At 44.6% G+C, this 23,135-nt stretch overlaps 1 protein-coding gene across 2 annotated transcripts in view; it reads left to right on the top strand.

Moving 5' to 3' along the window:
- Positions 1-23,135, top strand: part of LOC144695847 (nuclear GTPase SLIP-GC-like) — a 222,811-nt gene that overhangs the window by 30,926 nt on the left and 168,750 nt on the right. For both annotated transcript variants that reach the window (XM_078566877.1, XM_078566876.1), the window contains exon 4: positions 20,122-20,230. In XM_078566877.1, coding sequence (XP_078423003.1) covers positions 20,122-20,230 — 109 coding nt within the window. The remainder of the gene's footprint in view (positions 1-20,121; positions 20,231-23,135) is intronic.

Raw genomic sequence — 23,135 nt, 5'->3', positions numbered from 1 at the left:
TCATGTGCTTGGAATGTCATGTACTGTCATGTCATGTCATGTCTTGTGATGGGAGTGTCATATGTCATGTTATGTGCTGCGAATGTCATTCAGGTCATGTCTTGTGCTGGGAATGTCATGTCATGTCATATGCTGTGAATGTCATGTCATGTGCTGGGAATGTCTCGTCATGTCCAGTTCAGGGAATGTCATGTCATGTCATGTGCTGGGAATGTCGGGTCATGTGCAGGGAATGTTATGTACTGTCATGCCATGTGATGGGAATGTCATTACTTATCATGTCATGTCATCTGCAGGGAATGTCATGTCTTGTCATGTCATGCCAGTCATGTGCTGGGAATGTCATGTCATGCCATGTGCTGGGAATTTCTATGTCGTGTCATGTCATGTACTGGCAATGTCATGTCATGTGCTGGGAATGTCATGTCATGTCATGTCATGTGCTGTGAATGTTATGTCATGGCGTGTGCTGGGAATGTCATGTCATGTCATGTGCTGGGAATGTCATGTCATGTCATGTGCTGGGAATGTCAGGCCATGTCATGTGATGTTTTGGAATGTCATGTCATGCCAAGTGCTTGGATTGTTATGTCATCTCATGTCTTGTGCTGGGAATGTCATGTCATATCTATTGCTGTGAATGTCATGTCATGTCATGTGCTGTGAATGTCTGTGTCGTGTCATGCCATGTACTGTGAATTTTATGTCAATTCATGTCATATCATGTGTTTGGTATATCATGTTATATCATGTCACGTGGTGGGAATGTCATTTCCTGTCATGTCATTTGCTGGGAATGCCATGTCATGCGCTGTGAATGTCTTGTCATGTCATGTCATGTGCTGGGAATGTCATTCAGGTCATGTCTTGTGCTGGGAATGTCATGTCATTTCATGTACTGGGAATGTCTTGTCTTGTCATGTGCTGGGAATGTCATTCAGGTCATGTCTTGTGCTGGGAATGTCATGTCATGTCATGTGCTGGGAAGGTCTCGTAATGTCCAGGACAGGGAATGTCATGTCATGTCATGTGCTGGGAAAGTCAGGTCGTGTCATGTCATCTACAGTGAATTTTATGTCGTGTCATGTGATGGGAGTGTCATATCATGTCATGTCATGTACTGTCATGTCATGTCTTGTGATGGGAGTGTCATATCATGTCATGTGCTGGAATGTCATGTGCTGGGTATGTCATTCAGGTCATGTCTTGTGCTGGGAATGTCTCGTCATGTCCAGTGCAGGGAATGTCATGTCATCTCATGTCATGCCAGGTCATTTGCTGGGAATGTCATGTCATGTGCAGGGAATGTCTATATCGTGTCATGTCATGTACTGGCAATGTCATGTCACGTGCAGGGAATGTCATGTCATGTCATGTGCTGGGAATGTAATGTCATGTCATGTGCTGGAAATGTCATGTCGTGTCATGTCATGTGCTGTGAATTTTATGTCAATGCATGTCATATCATGTGCTTAGTATGTCATGTTATATCATTTCATGTCGTGGGAATGTCATTTCATGTCATGTGATTTGCTGGGAATGTCATGACGTGCTGTGAATGTCTTGTCATGTCATGTCATGCCATGTCAAGTTGATGGAATATCATGTCATGAAATGTCATGTTCTGAGAATGAAATGTCATGTGCTGGGAATGTCATGTACTGTCATGTCATGTCTTGTGATGGGAGTGTCATATCATGTCATGTCATGTGCTGGGAATGTCATTCAGGTCATGTCTTGTGCTGGGAATGTCCCGTCATGTCCAGTGCAGGGAATGTCATGTCATCTCATGTCATGCCAGGTCATTTGCTGGGAATGTCATGTCATGTGCAGGGAATGTCTATATCGTGTCATGTCATGTACTGGCAATGTCATGTCATGTGCAGGGAATGTCATGTCATGTCATGTGTTTGGAATGTCATGTCATGTAATGTCATGTCATGCCTTCTCTTGTAATGTGACGAGAATGTCATGTCATGTCATGTGATGTACTGGACTGTAATGTCATGTCATGTGCTGGGAATGTCATGTCATGCCTTTTGCTGTGAACATCATGTCATTTCATGCCCTAGGAATGTAATTTCATGTCATGTCATGTCATGTGCTGAAATGTCATGTCATGACATATGCTGGGAATGTCATACCATGTCATGTCTTGTGCTGGGAATGTCATGTCATGTCTTTTGCTGTGAATATCATGTCATTTCATGTGCTGGCAATGTCATGTCATGTCATGTGCTGGGAATGCCATGTCATATCAAATACTGGGAATGTCATGTGATGTCTTGTGCTGGCAATGTCATATCAAGTCATGGTATGTCATGTGCTGGGAATGTCATGTCATGACATGTGCTGGGAATGTCATGTACTGTCATGTCATGTCTTGTGATGGGAGTGTCATATCATGTCATGTCATGTGCTGGAATGCCATGTGCTGGGTATGTCATTCAGGTCATGTCTTGTGCTGGGAATGTCTCGTCATGTCCAGTGCAGGGAATGTCATGTCATCTCATGTCATGCCAGGTCATTTGCTGGGAATGTCATGTCATGTCATGTGCAGGGAATGTCTATATCGTGTCATGTCATGTACTGGCAATGTCTTGTCATGTGCAGGGAATGTCATGTCATGTCATGTGTTTGGAATGTCATGCCATGTAATGTCATGTCATGCCTTCTCTTGTAATGTGACGAGAATGTCATGTCATGTCATGTGATGTACTGGACTGTAATGTCATGTCATGTGCTGGGAATGTCATGTCATGCCTTTTGCTGTGAACATCATGTCATTTCATGCCCTAGGAATGTAATTTCATGTCATGTCATGTCATGTGCTGAAATGTCATGTCATGACATATGCTGGGAATGTCATACCATGTCATGTCTTGTGCTGGGAATGTCATGTCATGTCATGTGCTGGGAATGTGATGTCATCATATACTGGGAATGTCATGTGATGTCTTGTGCTGGCAATGTCATATCAAGTCATGGTATGTCATGTGCTGGGAATGTCATGTCATGACATGTGCTGGGAATGTCAAGTCATGTCATGTCATGTGCTGGGAATGTCATGTCATGACATGTGCTGGGAATGTCAAGTTATGTCATGACACGTGCTGGGAATGTCATGTCATATATGCTGGGAATCTCACGTCATGTTATGTGCTGGGAATGTCACGTCTTGTGCTGGTCATGTCATGTCATGTCATGTGTTGTCATGTCAAATCATGTCATGAGCTGGAATTGTCATATGTCATGTGCTGCGAATTTCATGTCATGTGCTGGGAATGTCATGTCATGTAATGTGCTGTGAATTACATGTCATGTTATGTCCTTTCATGTGCTGGGAATGTCCTTTCATGTCTTGTGATGTGCTGGACTGTCTTGTCATGTCATGAGCTGGGAATGTCATGTCATCTGCTGGAAATGTCATGTCATTTCCTGTGCTTGGAATGTCATGTCATGTGCTGTGAATGTCATGTCATGTCATGTCATATGCTGGGCATGTCACGTCATGTCATGTGCTGGGAATGTCATGTCATGTGGTGGGAATGTCATTTAATGTCATGTCATTTGCTGGGAATGTCATTGCATGTGCTGTGAATGTCTTGTCTTGTCATGTGCTGTGAATATCATTCAGGTCATGTCTTGTGCTGGGAATGTCATGTCATGTCATGTGCTGGGAATGTCTTGTCTTGTCATGTGCTGGGAATGTCATTCAGGTCACGTCTTGTGCTGGCAATGTCATGTCATGACATGTGCTTGGAATTTCTCATCATGTCCAGGGCAGGGAATGTCATGTCATGTCATGTGCTGGGAATGGAATGTTATGTCATGCCATGTGCCGTGCATGTCATGTCATGTCATCTGCTGGGAATGTCATGTCATGTCATCTGCTGGGAATGTCATGTCATGCCATCTGCTGGGAATGTCATGTCATGCCATGTGCTGGGAATGTCATGCCATGTCATGTGCTGGGAATGTCATGCCATGTTATGTCTTGTGCTGGGAATGTCATGTCATGTCTTTTGCTGTGAATGTAATGTCATTTCATGTGCTGGCAATGTCATGTCATATATACTGGGAATGTCATGTGTTGTCTTGTGCTGGCAATGTCATATCAAGTGATGGTATGTCATGTGCTGGGAATGTCATATCATGACATGTGCTGGGAATGTCAAGTCATGTCATGTCATGTGCTGGGAATGTCATGTCATGACATGTGCTGGGAATGTCAGGTCATGTCATATCTTGTGCAGTGAATGTCATGTCATGTTATGTGCTGGGAATCCCACGTCATGTTATGTGCTGGGAATGTCATGTCTTGTGCAGGTAATGTCATGTCATGTCTCGCCATGTCATGTGTTGTCATGTCAAATCATGTCATGAGCTGAGATTGTCATGTCATGTCATGTGCTGGGAATGTCATTCAGGTCATGTCTTGTGCTGGGAATGTCATGTCATGTCACGTCATGTGCTGGTAATGTCTCGTCATGTCCAGTGCAGGGAATGTCATGTCATGTCATGTGCTGGGAATGTCGTGTCATGTCATGTCATGTGCTGGGAAAGTCAGGTCGTGTCATGTCATGTACTGTGAATTTTATGTCATGTCATTACTGTCATGCCATGTGTTGGGAATGTCATTTCTTATCATGTCATCTGCGGGGAATGTCATGTCATGTTAACATCGTTTTGTGAAAGGGAAATCGTGTTTGACAAATTTGTTCGAGTTCTTTGAGGATGTAACAAGCAAGGTGGATAAAGGGGAACTTGTCGATGTATTTGGATTTCCAAAAGGCATTCAATAAGTAACCGCATAAAAGTTTACTACACAAGATACTAGTTGATGGTATTTGAGGTAATATATTAGCACAGATGGAGGATTGGCTAATTAACGAGAAACGGAAAAATGGGATAAAAGAGTCCTTTTTAGGTTGGCAAACTCTAACTAGTGGAGCGCCACAAGGATCAATCCTGGGGTCAATACCTCAGCTATTTACAATATATATTAAAGGCTTGGATGAAAGAACCGAGCGAATTGTTGCCAAATTTGTTGCCATATACAAAAATAGGAAAGCAATTTGTGAGAAGGAGATGTCGAGTCTACAAAGGGGTATAGATCGTTTAAGTAAGTGGGCAAAAAACTTGGCAAATGGAGTATAATGTGGGAAAGTGTGAGGTTGTCCACTTTGGCGGGAAGAATAGAAAGGCAGAATGTTATTTAAATGGAGAGAGACTGCTGAATTCTGCAATACAAAGGGTGTCTTTGTACATGAATCAAACAAGTTAGCATGCAGGTACAGCAAGTGATTACGATACAATACCTTGAAATTTTAATTAAATCTCACCTCCCACCCTTCCCCTTCTAAATTCCAGGGAATACAGCCCTGATTTGTGTAATCTGTCCTCGTAATTTAACGCTTGGAGTCCAGGTATCATTCTGGTAAATCTACGCTGCACCCCCTCCAAGGTCATTCTATCCTTCCTAAGGTGTGGTGCCCAGAACTGCTCCCAGTAACTCCAGATGTGGTTTAGCCAGGGCTTTGTACAGTGAAGCATGACTTCACTTGTGGTGCCATAGCCTCCAGGGCCAAGCACTGGAAAATAGGATTAGTGTAGTCAGATCTTTGTTGATCAGCGCAGGCACGATGGGCCGAATGGCCTCCTTCTGTGCTGTAAACGTCTATGAGTTCTCCCCCCTTGTATTCCAGTCCTTGAGATATAAAGGCCACCATTCCATTAGCCTTTCTGATTATTTTCTGTGCTTATTCATGACATTTTAATGATCTGTATACCTGGAGCCCATATTTATTTGCACTTTCACTTTTAAAAAAGATTCATTTATGCGATGAGGGCGTCATTGGCTAGGCCAGCATTTATTGTTCATCCGTAAATGGCATTGCGAAGGTGATGGTCAGCTGGCTTCTTCAACTACTGCAGTCCATGTGGTGTAGGTACACCCACAGTGCTGTAAGGGAAGGAGTCCCAGGATTTTGACCCAGCAACAGTGAATGAACGGCGATATATTTCCAAGTCAGGATGGTGAGTGACTTGGAGGGGAACTTCCACGTGGTGGTGTTCCATGTGCCTGCTGCCCTTATCCTTCTAGATGATAGTGGTTGTGGGTTTGGAAGGTGCTGTCTAAGGAGCCTTGGTGAGTTCCTGCAGTGCATCACGTAGATAGTACACACTGCTGCTACTGTGCATTGATTGTGGAGGGAGTGAATGTTCGTGGAAGGGGTGCCAATCAAGTGGGCTGCTTTGTCCTGGACGGTGTCAAGCTTCTTGAGTGTTATGGAAGCTGCACTCATCCAGGCAAATAGAGCGTATTTCATCACACTCCTGACTTGTGCCTTGTGGACAGGCTTTGGGGAGTCAGGAGGTGAGTTGGCCACAGGATTCCTAGCCTCTGACCTATGGACTATGGCAAGTGCAGCTCAGTTTCTGGTCAATGGTAACCCCCCCCGGATGTTGATAGTGAGGGATTCAGCAATATTAATGAATTGAATGTCAAGGGGCGCTGGTTGGATTCTCTCTTGTCGCACTTGTGTGGCACAAATGTTACTTCCCAATTGTCAGCCCAAACCTGGATATTGTCCAGGTCTTGTTGCATTTGGACATGGACTGCTTCAGTATTTGAGGAGTCATGAATGGTGCAGAACATTGTGCAATCATCAGCGAACATCCCCACTTCTGACCTCACGATGGAAGGAAGGTCATTGATGAAGCAGCTGAAGATGGTTGGGCCTAGGACACTATCCTGAGGAACCCCTGGAACTGAGATGATTGACCTCCAACATCATCAATCATCCTCCTTTGTGCTCAGTATGACTCCAGCCAGTGGGGAGTTTTCCCCCCGATTCCCATTGACTCCTGTTTTTCTAGGGCACCTTGACACAGGAGAGAGGTTCACAGGTGAGGGGCTGAGTTTGCAGGCGACACTACCCATGTAACATGATTTACAGGCAGAAGTTCAGCTTTCTTGACCTCTTGGAAGAACAATGTTTCCTAAGGCTGAGATTGTTGATTCAGGTGGTCACAGAGTTCCGCAGCCTCCTAGATGAAGAGCTGATCCCTGCTGAACCCAGTGGCCATGCGTTACCCGTGGCTGTGGAAGTCACTACTGACCTCAACCTCTGGTTCTTTCCATGGCGCTATCAGAAAGGCATTGAGGGCCATGAAGTCAGCTACATATAAATGCATAAGGCAGGTAATGAATGGATTATTGGTCAGGTCTAGGACTGGAAGTTTTGTGAACTTCTTCTGTGATAATATGCAAAACAAGCAGCCACATGCAGTCACCTCTCTGGTTGGCTTTCCACTGGTACAGCATGCTATTGATTTGCACATGAGATAATCCAAGCACCAGCACATTAACCAGGAGTTTTTAAATACCACAGGGACATTGATGGAATAATGTGCAGCTGGTGTGCAACCACTAAAGGTGTGAGCCATGGGCGCGGTCATGATGCTTTCACACTGCAGCAGTCCAACATTCCAAACCTTTTTGTTCCAGGAAACAGACTTAAGAGCTGGTTTGTAGGAAACGAAGGATACCCCCATCTACTTTGGCTCATGAACCTGTGAGGAACTGAGGTGCAAGAGCATGAGAGCTACATGACCACTAGGTATGTCATAGAGCAAGCTAATAGAATATTGAAGATGCTGTTTAAGTGCTGAGTTGCACCTGGATGTGTCGTTCAGTACTCGCCAGTCAGGGTGTCCAGAATAATAATGGACAGAGAGTCGGAGGATGAGGAGTCTCATCACTCATCCTCGGGTGGGGAGAACATAGAGGAAGTGGAGGAAGATGAAGATGGGGCACCCATCGCCGACCAGCTGCTTATATTGCTGCCCAGGATGACAGGGATGTCCTAATAGCCCAAAGGTTCAGTGGGTGATTCACACAGGAAGACTCGGCAAATTAAATGCTGCTCTCTGCCACCAACCCCCTCCCCACCCACTCTCTTTGCATTAAATAGTCCTTTAACTACACACCCATTCATCTGCCTAATGGGTCCTGTCTTATATTGACAGTCATCATACAATAAGCGAAAGGGTGAAATAAAAATAGAATGTGCTGGAAATAATCAGCAGGTCAGGCAGCATCTGTGGAGAGGAAAGCAGAGTTAATGTTTCACGTTGAAAGGTTCAGGTTCAAGTCCCTTTGAAGTGAAAGGATGAGTTAGCCCTCAAAATCCAGAAATGGGCAGGAGGTGGAAGTGGTGCTAATCAATAAATTTTATTGGCAAAAAGGAAACTTAATAACATAACATTTTGTCAAACACACATGTCCATTCCATTGGTGAATTACAATTTTTAAAAACTTATTCTGTTGAGGTCCCTGCACTGTCTGCTGAGATGCTCTTAGCCACAACCTCTGGGTTATGGAATACCTGAGGATCTTGCTAAGACTGCTCCACCTGCAGGTGTGTAGGGACAGATTTGGCCGTTTGCTAACATATTGGGTACTGACTGAGGGGCACAACCATTGATTGAGAAGTGTAAGCACTTTAAGTGAGCTCCCACTTCCAAGTCCGTTTTCGCCATAATCCCACAGCTGGCCGGCACCACATCACTCCTACCTCTCTCATGTATCTGTCATCTTGTGTAAAGTGGCAGACATGTTGGTATCCAGTGTCAGCATTGTCATGGTCATGGCCTGCATGGATCCATTTGAGAACCATGTTTGAAACTCTTCAGAGGCAATACTCTCTTCATGGCAGATATTCATATAACTCCCTAACCGCCAATCCACTAGTGATCACTATCTTGGAGAGTATGTGTGGCATCTCTGTCAGTATCTTGCTAAGTTGCTGATGCACCTGTAGCTTTCTCCTTCTCCATGATAACCACAGTGGTTTCAGCATCTGTGCCTAGCTGAGCAGAGCTCAGAGACGTTTGTGCTGCCTGACATGGTTTCTCCACAGATATCCCTGCCAACAGTACCTCCCCTTGTTCACTTGTGAATTGTGAATCGTAAGATGAAAGCCCAACTAACTGTCTACCTGGACCCAGCAAAGTGGGAGTACCTGCACTGATACACGGTTGTACTTCCCATGAATCTGTATCCTCAGGAGGAATGAGGTCCACTGAGGAATTGTCCTCATGCATGTCCTGTAACATTTCCTGTAGGTGTAAAGATCCTGGAAGACAAAAAATGGAAATGATTTGTCATGACAAAGCAACAATCTTGACAGTCACCATACTCAGTCTTCTCAAAGTTCAGTCATTGATGAAATAAAGTCAGTATGTGTGTCAGAGAGATTTGATTTCATGTCACCAGCTATCTGTGAGTTTCAGTCTCTCCATCACCAATTGAGAGACACATGGATGTGGCACTTAAGCCCACAGCTGCCTCCCCTGTATCTGTGAACTAGACAATTTGTCACAGGCCAACTCCAGTCCCTTCCCCCTCCCCTGCATTTCATGCTCTCTTCCCCTCCAAGGGGAAAGAAAACAGATGTGAGAGGGAGTGAAGATAAATACTCAATGGATGCAGTGAGGATGACTGAGACAGACATCACATTGTATAAGATAAAAACAAAATATGACAGATGCTGGAAATCTGAAACAAAAACAAAAATTGTTGGAAAAACTCAGCAGGTCTGACAGCATCCGTGGAGAGGAAGACAGAGTTAACGTTTCGAGTCTGTATGACTTCTTCAGCCCCCTTGCGGCATTCCACAGGGATCGTTCCCTCCAGGACACCCTGGTCCACTCCTCCATCACGCCCTACACCTCAAACCCCTCCCACGGCACCTTCCCATGCAACCGCAGAAGGTGCAACACCTGCTCCTTTACTTCCCCTCTCCTCACTGTCCAAGGGCCCAAACATTCCTTTCAAGTGAAGCAGAATTTCACTTGTACTTCCCTCAATTTAGTCTACTGCATTCGCTGCTACCAATGCGGTTTCCTCTACATTGGAGAGACAAAACGCAGACTGGGTGACCGCTTTGCGGAACATCTTTGGTCTGTCCGCAAGCATGACCCAGACCTCCCTGTCGCTTGCCATTTCAACACACCACCCTGCTCTCATGCCCACATGTCCGTCCTTGGCCTGCTGCAATGTTCCAGTGAAGCTCAATGCAAACTGGAGGAACAGCACCTCATCTTCTGACTAGGCACTTTACAGCCTTCCGGACTGAATATTGAGTTCAACAATTTTAGATCATGAACTCTCTCCTCCATCCCCACCCCCTTTCCGATCCCCCTTTTTTCCAATAATTTATATAGATTTTTCTTTTCCCACCTATTTCCATTATTTTTAAATGTATTTCCATCCATTGTTTTATCTCTACCTTTTAGCCTATTTCAATCCCTTCCCCCCACCCCACCCCCACTAGGGCTATCTGTACCTTGCTCGTCCTGCTTTCTACCCTTAATGTCACCTATTAGCACATTCCTTAGATAATATCACCACCTTTAACACCTCTTTGTCCTTTTTTCTATGACATCTTTTGGCTATCCCCACCTATCACTGGCCCTCTATCCAGCTCTACCTGTCCCAGCCCCCCCTTAAACCAGCTTATGTTTCACCTCTTTTCTATTTTTCCTTAGTTCTGTTGAAGAGTCATACGGACTCGAAACGTTAACTGTGTTCCTCTCCGCAGATACTGTCAGACCTGCTGAGTTTTTCCAGGTATTTTTATTTTTATTGTGGTGAAATATATACTGTTTAAGGGGGGTGGGACAGGTGAAGCTGGATAGAAGGCCAGTGATAGGTGGAGGCAAAGGAGAGATTGCGAAAGATGTCATAAACAAAAGGTCGAAGGGGTGTTGATGGTGGTGATACTGGCTAAAGGAGGTGCTAATGGTGACATTAAGAGCAGAAAGCAGGATGAACAAGTGACAGATAGCCCTAGTGCGGGTGGGATGGGAGGAGGGGATGGTGTGGGAGAAAAGATCAAAATAGGCTAAAAGGGGGGATAAAACAATGAATGGAAATAAATTTGAAAAATAATAATAGAAATAGGTGGGGAATGGAGCCTAAAACAAAGGATGTAGATGGATCAGGAAAGGTACTCACTTTTCCTGACCTGGTTTCTGTACTGTATCCAAGACTGGGGCGCAATGCTCCACCCACTCACCTCCTCAGCTACCTGTAACCATAGCTCATGGGTACGGACCACATTTGATGCACAGCTTGGAAATCCAAAATTCAGAATCAAAATGTATTCAATTCAGCTGCAGTTCCACATTCCACATTTTAGCTTTCACCCAACATTGACCCCCCCAATCCCCCAGCCCACACCCCACCCCTACAACCCCATTCCTACACCTCCAGCCCACCCCTACACCCCTAGCCCACCCCTGACCCTAACCACTGCTCGGAAGTCAACTTTAGATTAATATTGGTGCCATTGATTGGTGAGATGTTAATAAGTGATCTTGCACCAACCATCTGAACTGCCCACCAACCAGCTCTCAAACATAGAAAGATAGAAAATGTAATGCACAGAAAGAGACCATTTGCCCCATTGTGCCAGCTGGGAAACATTTATCTAGCCTAATCCCATTTCCAGCTCTTGACCTGTAGGCCTGTAGGTTACAACATGTTAAGTGTATATCCAAATATTTTTAAAATGTGTTGAAGGTTTCTGCCTCTACTATCTTTTCAGGCAGAGAGTTCCAGAGCCCACCACACTTTGGATGAAAACAGTTCTCCTAAACTCCCCTCTAATCCTTCCACCAATTACTTTAAATCTGTGATCCCTGATATTGACCTCCCTGCTAACAGATATAGATCTCTTGTATCATATAGGCCCCTCCTGATTTAATACACCTCAACTAAATGTCCCCTCAGCCTCCTCCGTTCCAAAGAAAACAACTCCAACCTATCTAATCTTTCCTCATAAGCAAAATTCTCCATTCCTGGCAACATCCTCTTTAAGTGTTCTCTCTATTTTCTCTAGTATGATCACATCTTAACTGTAATGCGGTGAGCCCAGAACCATACACAGTACTCTAGCTGTGGCCTAACTATTGTTTTATACAGTTGTTTTATTCATTATGGGAGGTGAGCATCGCTGCCTAGGCCAGCATTTATTGCCCGTCCCTAGCTGCCCTTGAGAAGGTGGTGGTGAGCTGCCTTCTTGAACTGCTGTAGTCCATGTGGTGTAGGTACATCCACAGTGCTATTAGGCAGGGAGCTCCAACATTTTGACCCAGCGATAGTGAAGGAAAGGAGATATATTTCCAAGCCAGGATGGTGAGTGGCTTGGAGGGGATCTTCCAGCTGGTGGTGTTGCTATACATCTTCTGCCCTTGTCCTTATAGATGGCAGCAGTTGTGGGTTTGGAAGGTGCTGCCTAAGGGGCCTTAGTTCGTTTCTGCAGTGCGTCTTGTAGATGGTACACACTGCTGCCACTGTGGTGGAGGGAGTGAATGTTTGTGGAAGGAGTGCCAATCAAGCGGGCTGCATCAGTGTTGTTGGAGCTGCACTCATCCAGGCAAGTGGAGAGTATTCCATCACACTACACTCCTGACTTGTGCCTTGTAGATGGTGGACAGGTTTTGGGGAGTCAGGAGGTAAGTTACTCACCGCAGGATTCCTAGCCTCCGACCTGCTATTGTAGCCATAGTGTTTATATGGCTAGTCCAGTTAAGTTTCTGGACAATGGTAATCCCCAGGATATTGATAATGGGAGATTGAACGATGATAATGCCATTGAATGTCAAGGGGCGATGGTTAGATTCTCTCTTGTTGGGTGGTAATTGCCTGGCACTTCTGTGACGCGAATGTTACTTGCCACTTGTTAGCCCAAGCCTGGATATTGTCAAGGTCTTGCTTCATTTGAACATGGACTGCTTCAGTATCTTAAGAGTCACGAATGGTGCTGAGCATTGTCAATCATTAGCAAACATCCCCACTTCTGACCTTATAATGGAAGGAAGGTCATTGATGACCAGCATAATCTCCCAGCTCCTATACTCGAGACCTCAGTCATATAAAGGCAAGTATCTGTGTGCCTTCTTAACCACCTTATCTACCTTCGTGGTTCTGTGGACATTCAAAGAACAAAGAAAAGTACCGCACAGGAACAGGCCCTTCGGCCCTCCAAGCCTGCGCTGATCATATTGCCTGTCAAACTAAACCATTTTGCACTTGCGGGGTCCGTATCCCTCTATTCCCATCCTATTCATGTATTTGTCAAGCTGCCTCTTAAACACCACTATCGTACCTGCTTCCACCACCTCCTCTGGCAGTGAATTCCAGACACTCGCTACCCTCTGCGTAAAAAACTTGCCCCGCACATCTCCTCTAAAGTTTTCTCCTCACCTTAAATCTGTGTACCCTAATAATTGACCCTTCCACCCTGGGAAAAAGCTTCTGACTATCTATTCTGTCCATGCCACTCATAGTTTTGTAAACTTCTGTCAAGTCGCCCCTCAATCTCCGTCGCTCTAGTGAGAACAATCCGAGCCTTGGGAGTTTCGCACATGCATGTGCTGGGAGCAGGCGGTTCATATGCAATCCGGCGGTTCAAGAACTCGGCCACCCTGACAGCGATGCGCCTACGTAAAAATAAAAAAGAAGAAATGACACAAAAACTGGGTCACGTGGCCAGGAGCAGAGTGCCATAACCAGAGAGAGTCCCAGGCAGGGGACAGGGAGAGGGAACAGGGAGAGGTCTCATTTAAGAAGAAAGAGAAGCAGAGAAAGAAGCTCCAAGCAGTAAAAGGGCTGCGGTTGGCAGAAGAAGCCGTGGCAAAGAAGACTCAGGAGAAGCCTCGACGATCTAAGGAGGCAGCAGAAGGTTGATGATTCCATGCTGTGTGCCATTGGGGTAGAGGTATCCCTTTGGAGCAGTAGTGTTCTGCTCGCATGGATGAAGAACAGAGGTTGGGCTTGTGAGTTGTTGCTTGAGTGCATACTTGGGAATCCAGGTAAGGGGCTCTTGGGAGACGAGATTGAAACCCTGTGAGGTGGGCCATTGTTGATGCCATCCGAGTTGGAGCAAATTCCACGTTGGAGAGGATTCCCAGGTTAGATCTTCAAAGATGAAGACTGGAATCCCTTGTGAGAGAGAGAGTTTCAACAAGATTGTTTGATTCACAGTATTTACTAACATCTGGGTGGTTTGTTGAGAAATCTACCCTATCTATCTTGGTCACATTTGCTAATTCATGTGCAGTGTGGTGTGTTTGACCACAGTTTGCCTGTTAATTCACATGTGCCTCCAACATTCAGGGTTAATATGAGTACAAGATATTGTAAGTTATCTTTCTGATCTTGTAAAGTTTACTTTGTTTTTTTCAAAACTTGTGGAATCTTGTAGCTTTATTCTCTTAGCAAGTCATGAATCTCAAAATTTGTGTACTTTGAACAAAACGTTATTGATCCCGAACCAGATCATACCAAAATCTCAGGGGTCTGGTCAAGGATTATAACAACTTCAAGGTTGCTGTTCATCACTACTTCTCAGAATGCTTTCATTTATTGTCTATTCCCTTCCCTTGTTTGCCCTCCTTAAGTGCTTTACCTTACACTTATTTGGACTGATTTCCACAAGCCACTTTTCTGTCCACCTGACCAATCCATTGATGTCTTCCTGCAGTCTACAGCTTTTTCCCTCACTATCAACCACATGGCTAATTCTTGTATTAGCTTCAAACTTCTTAATCATGTCCCCGCATTTAAATCTATATACAATGAAAAGCAAGGGACCTAGTACTGAGCCAAGTGGAATCCCACTGGAAACAACCATTCAATCATTAAAACATCCATTGATCATAAGCTTTTGCTTCTTGCCACTGAACCAATTTTGGATCTAACTTGTCACTTGCCCCTGGATACCATGGGCTTTTATTTTTTTAACCAGTCTGCCACGTGGGACCTTGCCAAAAGCTTGTGAAGACAGATGTAAAGTTAGAACTTTATCCACATCTTCCTCCTCCACACCTAAATTACCTTTTTGGTCTCTAACTGTCCCTGCTCTTTCCCCTGTTATTGTCTAGCTCTTAATGTATTTATACAACATCTTGAGTTTTCACTGATTTTACTTGCCATTATTTTTTCTTGGTACTCTTTGTTTTCCTAACTTCCCTCTTAATTGCACCCCTGTGCTTTCTATATACTGCTCAGCTTTCTGTAGCTTTGAGCTCTTGGATTCTGACAAAACCTCCCTTTTTTGTCTTATCCGACTGTAAGCTTTTTGACACCCAAAGGATGTTATATTCCAGAAAGCCAGTTGGTGACGGATGGAACTTAGCCAATCTTTGCACCCTTTTATATTTATTTACAGAGTTACACTTTACAGGCATCCCAACAGTCACAGTTTTAGCTTGTGTCAGTTTATAGGGGGTTTAAGTGAATCCCCAGTTAATACTCATCACTTGCATACAATTAACCGTAATTTATATACGATATGAGGGGGTGGGGTGGAGGTGTCTCTACATTTCAATGTTCTACCCTTTTTCTTTGTCAGAGCATGTTTCTTTGAATCCTGTCTATCTCCTCTTGAGTAGCTCCCACTGCTTAGACACTGATTTACCCTTATGTGGCTGCTTCCAGTCCACTATTGCTAAATTTCTCCCAGCTTAGTGAAATTGACCTTTCCTCAATTCAAACTTCTGCACTTTGCCTATCTTTGTCCTTTTCCATAACTATGCTAAATCACCAAAATTCTCTCCCACTGATACCCTTTCCACCTGACCAGCTTCATTCTCTAAAACTAAGTCTAGAACTGCCCTTTTCTTGCTGGGTTTGTGTTAGAAAATAGAGATAGTTTAAGTAAGTAAGGTTAGGAATGAATTTTAGCTTTAAAGTTTAAGTTTGATTTGTATTTCTGTATCTGTGTGGCAAGAAAGGTCAAATTGAGTTTTAGTTTCACTTTAAAAAGCCGCCTGCATTTCTATTGAGGTGTTTTGTGACTGTAAGCTAAGGTAAAAAAACAAGGGTTGAAGAATTGAGCAGTTGCCTAGCAACAGGGATCCAGAGAGACAGATCCCTCCCACAGACACACACAGGAATACTAAAGAAACAGCAGTTTTAAGTTCAGTTTGAAGCCAAGACCCCAGAGAGGCTGGGCACTGGGAGAGGGAGCTGCAGATTTCCCAAAAGAACCAAAAGTTCCCAAGGCCAAAGGAGTAAGATAGAAACAGGAGAAAACCCCAAGAAGACCTTCTAGTCAAAAGGAAGGACAGGAACCTGGGAAAAGGCCTTACTAAGTGAAGTTAAGAGTGAAGGGCAGAGAGAAAGGCTCCAAGCTTCAGATTTAAAGAGACAAAAGCTGCATAAAGCAGATTTAAAGTGAGAGCAGCTTGTAAGAGGCAGGAAGGTCCAAAGCGATGGCTGAAGGTCTCTAATTCTTTGCTATAGGCATGTGAGACAGTGTATACTGTTGACGGTTGACTCGGTAAGAAAGAGTGCATGAAAGGCAGCTTGAATGCATGTGGTGACCCAGGGGAGAGGAACATCAGCAGGAGAGTTCAAAGTGCTGGAGGTGGACCCTTGCAGAAGGTGTCTGTGATAAAGTGTTGGTATGAGAGAAAATTCCAAGGTGAGGTCTTGGAGATTGGAGACTGAAAACCCTCTCATGAAAGACAGAGACCGGTTGGCTCACGGTGTGACAAGCTTGTGGCGGGGAGTTGAGGAGAGATCCATAGCATTTGGTTGAGGTGACATCTGTCACTTGATTTCAGAGTGTAGTGTGTCTGACCACAGGGTGACTATTGATACATGGACTGTGTACTTACTGTGGACATTAGAGTATAAGATAGCTTTTGTAACTTGTGTTATCTTTACAAATCTATATCTGTAAAGGTATAGTTGAGGGTGAAGGAGTATTGTAATATTGTTCATATTTTCTTGTTTAATAAATGTTTTATTCCTTTGTTAAAAATTCATTAGCTGACTCTGGTGACTCTGTTCAGTAGCCCCTCTCCACATACCTAAACAAACAACTTAAAAGTTAGGATCTATCAAGATGTGATCCATTCTGGGATCAGGTTTGTCCAGGGGTAACCTCAGCGGGGATCATAACAGTTTGCTACATATTAACTAAACTATTTCTCCCAAAAGCATTTTAAGGACTTTGTGCTCCCCATACCTTTTACACTGATTTTATCCCAGTTAATATTAGGGTAGTTGAACTTGCCTTATTAATTCTGCACTTCCCAGTAATTTTCTTGCATCTTTTGACTGTTGTGAGAAATATAGTATACTCTGAGCAGTGTGATTGCTTTTTGTTCCTCAGTTCATCCCATATGGCCTTATTTAATGCTGTTTCAAGAGCACCATCCTTCCTCACAGCAGTAACTGTTTATTGGTTACTGTGACCCAAACCCCTCCACTTTCTATCCCCCTCTCGATCCTGTTTGTAAACCCTGTAACTAGGAATGTTGAGCTGCCATTCCTGCCCTTTTTTAAGGCATGTTTCAGTAATAACAATGATACCATACTTCCAGGAATCTGCTTATGCTCTCTGCTCATCTACTTAATTCATTAGACTCCTTGGGGTATTGAAGTATATAACACTAATCACAGAACAACTCCTTTGTCTATGTTCTTTCCTCTGTTTCCTCAATCTTCTATTCTTGCTTACTAATTTCCTGCCTTCTATTTTCATGTTTGCTTTTCTTCCTTCTGAATCTATCCTCAGATTCCCATTCCCCAGCCAAACTATTTTATACCTTCTTCAACAGCACTAGCAAACCTCCTCAGCGAGATATTGATCCTGACACTGTTGAGGTGCAACCTGTCCAGTTTGTACATATCACACCACCCCATAAACCGGTCCGAGTACTCCAGGAATCTAAAGCCCTTGACCCTGCACCATATTTCCAGCCATACATCCTATAAGTTCTGTACTCGCTAGCACATGGTGCCAGGAATAATGTGAATATTACTACCTTTGAGCTCCTTTTCTTTCCTAGCTACCGAAAATCTTCCTGAAGGACCTTGTCCCCCTTTCTACCCATGCCATTGTTACCAATATGGACCACAACCACCTTCCCTTGGAAAGCTCTGCAGCCGCTCAGTAACATCCTGGATCCCTCCACCAGGGAGGCAGTGTACCATCCTGGATTCACATTGGCAGCCACAACAATCCTGAATGATTGAATCACTTATCATTATTGCTTTCCTGACCTTCATCTCCTCCCAGTGTAGCTAAGACACCTGTGGCACCATGGACTTGACTCTGACTGCACTCCCCAGAGGAATTATGACTCTAACAATATTCAGAACTGAATACTAGTTAGAGAGTGAGATGTCCTGAACCATCTGCCAGACCCTCTATGTCTGTCTGGTAGTCACCCAGTCCCTCGCTGCCTCCACTCTTAAGCTTTGGGGTGACAACCTCCTGAAACATGCTAGCAGCCTCAAAGACGTAGCACAATGATATCAGCTGCTTCTCAAGCTCCGAAACCTGGGATCCCAATCTGGTCCGGCTAACAATACTTTCTGTGTATATGGTTATCTAGGAGTTCCCACATGGAACAGGAAGTGCATCCAAAGGAACATAGGAAATAGGAGCAGGAGTAGCCCATTTGGCGCCTTGAGCCTGCTCTGCCAGTCAATAAGGTCATGATCTTCTACCTAAATGCTATGTTCCCGCACTATCCCCATATCCCTTGATATTAATAACATCTAGAATTCCATGAAACTGAAGTGCCCTACCATATCTCTATTTTTTAGATTTCCACTTAATCTTACCATGAATAAAACTTAAGATTTACTTCTTAGAGGCATACCTCTGAAAGACCTTTGGTCACCAATTTAGACCATCCGCAGCAATGATGTCACTGTCGACTTTCTCAGTGTTTTGCGTTCAGTTTGTGCTCTGAGCCTGACCTGTTTTACCTGTTGGTCTCATGTCCTGTTTCTTCTCAGGCTCACTCCCTTCTGTTTTTACCTCGCACCAAGCATCACCCACTAATCAGCTCAAATCTCACACCACCCAGTGACTGACCTAATTTTCTGACAAAGGAAGAATGTTAGAGGGAGCAAAATATTACAAAATAGAGGGAGAGAGACTAGGACTGCAGAGAGTGTAATTACAGTGTGACAAGTTTACATATGCAGTTTCTTTATACCATAGAAAAATTATGGTGCAGGAAGATCCCATTGTGTCTGCGCCAGCCAAAAAGAGAAAAAAGAAACTAGCCGCTCATTTTAATTTCACTTTCCAGCACCTTGTCCATAGCCTTGCAGGGTACAGCACTTCAGATGCAGATCCAGGAATCTTTTAAATGAGTTGACCATTTCAGCCTCAACCACCAACTTAGGCAGTGAATTCCTGACGCCCACCACCCTCTGGGTGATGAAGGTTTTCCTCATGTCCCCTCTAATCTTCTACCAATCATCTTAAATCTATGCCCATGGTAATTGACCCCTCAGCTAGGGGAAACAAGTCTTTCCTGTCTGGCTCCTCATAATTCTGTACACCTCAATTAGGTCAATTAGCCTCCTCTGTTCTAAGGAAATCAATCCAATCTCTCCTTGTAGCCGCAATTTTCAAGCCCTAGCAACATTCTTGTAAATCTCCTTTGTACTCTTGCCAGAGCTATTATGTCCTTCCTTTAATGTGGTGGCCAGAACTGTACACAAAATTCCATCTATGGCCTAGCCAGCATTTTATACAGTTCCATCATTATATCCCTGCTTTTGTATTCAGTAGCTCACCCATTAAGGGAAAATATTCCATATGTTTTCTTGACCACCTTGTCCACCTGTCGTGCCACCTTCAAGGACCTGTGGACATGCACTCCAAGGTCTCTCACTTCCTTAACACCTCTGTTGACATTGGAATTTATGCTGGGAAATGTTGAGGGGAAGTGTGTATGGAAATAAGATTTTTATTTATATGTATAGCTCAATTGAAAAAGCAATCGACCATCACTTCAAACCCTTTCCTGTCTTGTCAAAATTTCAATTCCTCCCTTACAAAAACACCCCATTTCCGCTCCTTTTGAGCCCTTGCCCCACCCTACACAACAACCATGAGCAACATCAAGGGACATCAACCACAGAAAACCAATATATTCTTAAAGGAAGAGTCCTAGCCTAATGATACTGCACTGAGAGATTTTTTTCTGTCAAATTTTCACCTTCTATTAGAAGGTTGCTTCTCACGTCAGTTGCATTTATTTAGGTTGTCAAATTCTTTATCTTTTCAGGTAATAAATGGGAAGGAGAAACAAAGAAAGTTGTTGAAGCAGTGCTAGAAAAATTGGAGCAGGTCAGCTCCAATGGCTCTGATGAAGAGGAACTGCTCTTTGCCCTCAAGTGAGTATGTAACAAAACAACGTGGCAACAGATAGAATGCATTATTCAAACGCAACACAGTAACCGGACGCAATACAGTAACCGGACGCAGCACAGTAACCGGACGCAGCACAGTGACCGGACGCAGCACAGTGACCGGACGCAGCACAGTGACCGGACGCAGCACAGTGACCGGACGCAGCACAGTGACCGGACGCAGCACAGTGACCGGACGCAGCACAGTGACCGGACGCAGCACAGTGACCGGACGCAGCACAGTGATCGGACGCAGCACAGTGATCGGACGCAGCACAGTGATCGGACGCAACACAGTGATCGGATAGAATGCAGTTTTCAGAACTTCTCAACCTGGTTTTATACGAACAACTCAATTATTTTAATATCCTATCTTTTTATTCAATCAGGTTTGATTTGGTTGATCCAGTTAGGTTCAACATTGGAGTACCCTTGCTGCCTGCCCACTCCTTCCTTTAGGCATTTGTTCAGTCTGTTTTCCTGAGTGACTGCAGTCAGCATACACCTCCCCTATTAGAGGTGCAGGCTAACTTTAATTAGCATTATGGAACCGCGATTTTGCTCCCCACCCCAATCAGCATGTAACCATCATGAATATGGTGTACAGCCTTCATTAATCTTACCATGCGCAGGCAGCAATGTTCCCTCTAAGCTCTGCACCATGCAGCAGCCCATCAAGTGCCACGCACTTAGTTATTACAGCTGCACACACCCCGATATTGAAATAAGGTTTACTGCCATTCTTTCCCATAGGCAAAGAAATGGTAGACTCCCCCATGACAGTAAATTAACGGATGAGAGCCAAAGCTGACATGATTAATCAGATGGAATTAACACCCGAAATTCACTCGTGTCAGCTCCTGGACCCTGAAGCTATCACTCAGTCTGACTGACGTGCAGCAGCTGATTTCCTGAAATTAAACAGCAAGCAGAAGCCCTCCCAAGGTCCTCAGCTCTCACTCCAGACATTTGGTTGGACCGATCTCGATGCAGAATGCAGTATTCAGACAGAACATACTTTTCAGACAGAACACAGCATTTCAGAATGAACACGGTACTCAGACAGAACGCAGTATTCACACAAAACGTGGTATTCAGACAAAACACGGTATTGATACAGGACCCACTATTCAGACAGAACAGTATTCAGACAGAACGTAGTATTCAGATCAAATGCAGTATTCAAACAACACGAGGTATTCAGACAGAACGCAGTATTCACACGGAATGTGCTATTCAGACCAACACAGAATTAAGACAGAACGCGGTGTGCAGACAGAACGCGGTGTGCAGACAATATGCTGTATTTGGACTGATCACAGTATTGAGACAGAATGTGGTTTTGAGACAGAACATGGTATTCAGGCTGAAATGGAAATTCATAAATAACAAAGTATTCAAACAGAACACTGTATTCAGACTGAACACGGTTCTCAGACAGCACGCAGTATTCAGACAGAACACGGTTCTCAGACAGCACGCAGTATTCAGACAGAACACGGTTCTCAGACAGCACGCAGTATTCAGACAGAACACGGTATGCAGAATGAACGCAGTATTCACTCAGAACGTGGCATTCAGACAGGACACAGTATTTAGACAGAACAGGGTATTCGGAAGAACACACTATTGCGTCCAACGCGGTACTCAGACAGAACGTGGTACTCAGACAGAACCCGGTACTCAGACAGAACCCGGTACTCAGACAGAACCCGGTACTCAGACAGAACCCGGTGTTCAGAAAGAATGTGCTATTGAGACAGAACACGGTATTTAGACAGAATGTTGTATGCAGACAGATCAGACAGAATGCGGTATTCAAACAGAACCTGGTATCCAGACAGAACATTGTATTCATACAGAATGCACTATTCAGACAGAACGTTGTATTCAGACAGAACACAGTACTCAGAAAGAACTCATTGGGCAGAATTTTGATCTCATCGGGCGGGCGTACACTCGACTCGAACGTGCGTAAAATGGCATGCGATGATGTTGGGTGAGCATCCTGACATCATTGCGCACTCGCGTGCATGCGCGTACATTCGCATTTGCCCTTGCCCTCCTCCCCCGCCCACCACCCTGGCATCAGTGAGCGCTGCAGCACGTGATTCAGGCTGGCTGGCCATTAATTAGCCAGCCAGCGTGAAATCGCGGTCAGGCAGTGGTCGGCTTCCCAACCGCTCCAGGGCCCGTCTGCCGAGCCCAACCAATGACCAGAAAATCCTGGCCATTATTCAGACAGACCACAGCGTGCGGGCGGAACCCGGCACTCGGGCGGAACTCCGTATTCAAACAGAACGCGGCACTCAGACAGAACGCGGCACTCAGACAGAACGCGGCACTCAGACAGAACGCGGCACTCAGACAGAACGCGGCACTCAGACAGAACGCGGCACTCAGACAGAACGCGGCACTCAGACAGAACGCGGCACTCAGACAGAACGCGGCACTCAGACAGAACGCGGCACTCAGACAGAACGCGGCACTCAGACAGAACGCGGCACTCAGACAGAACGCGGCACTCAGACAGAACGTACTATTTAGACAGAACACAGTATTCATATAGAACAGTATTCATATCGAATACGATATACAGGCAGATCGCAGCGTGCACATTGAATGCAGTATTCAGACAGAAGGCATTATTTAGACAAAATGCGGTATTCAGACAGAAAGCAGTATTCAGATGCAACGTGGTATTTAGACAGAACAGAGTATTCAGATAGAACGCAGTGTTCAGAAGGAACTTAGTATTCAAACAGAATGTGATATTCAGAAAGACAACATTAAACAGACAGAACATAGTATTCTTACAGAGCACAGGATTCAGATAGAAAGCAGTGTTCGGGCAGGATTTAGCATTCAGACAGCACGGTGTTCAGAAAGA

The sequence above is a fragment of the Cetorhinus maximus genome, chromosome 21, assembly GCF_964194155.1.
Source record: "Cetorhinus maximus chromosome 21, sCetMax3.hap1.1, whole genome shotgun sequence".
NCBI classification, from domain to species: domain Eukaryota; kingdom Metazoa; phylum Chordata; class Chondrichthyes; order Lamniformes; family Cetorhinidae; genus Cetorhinus; species Cetorhinus maximus.
This window is presented reverse-complemented; position numbering and strand designations above follow the sequence as displayed.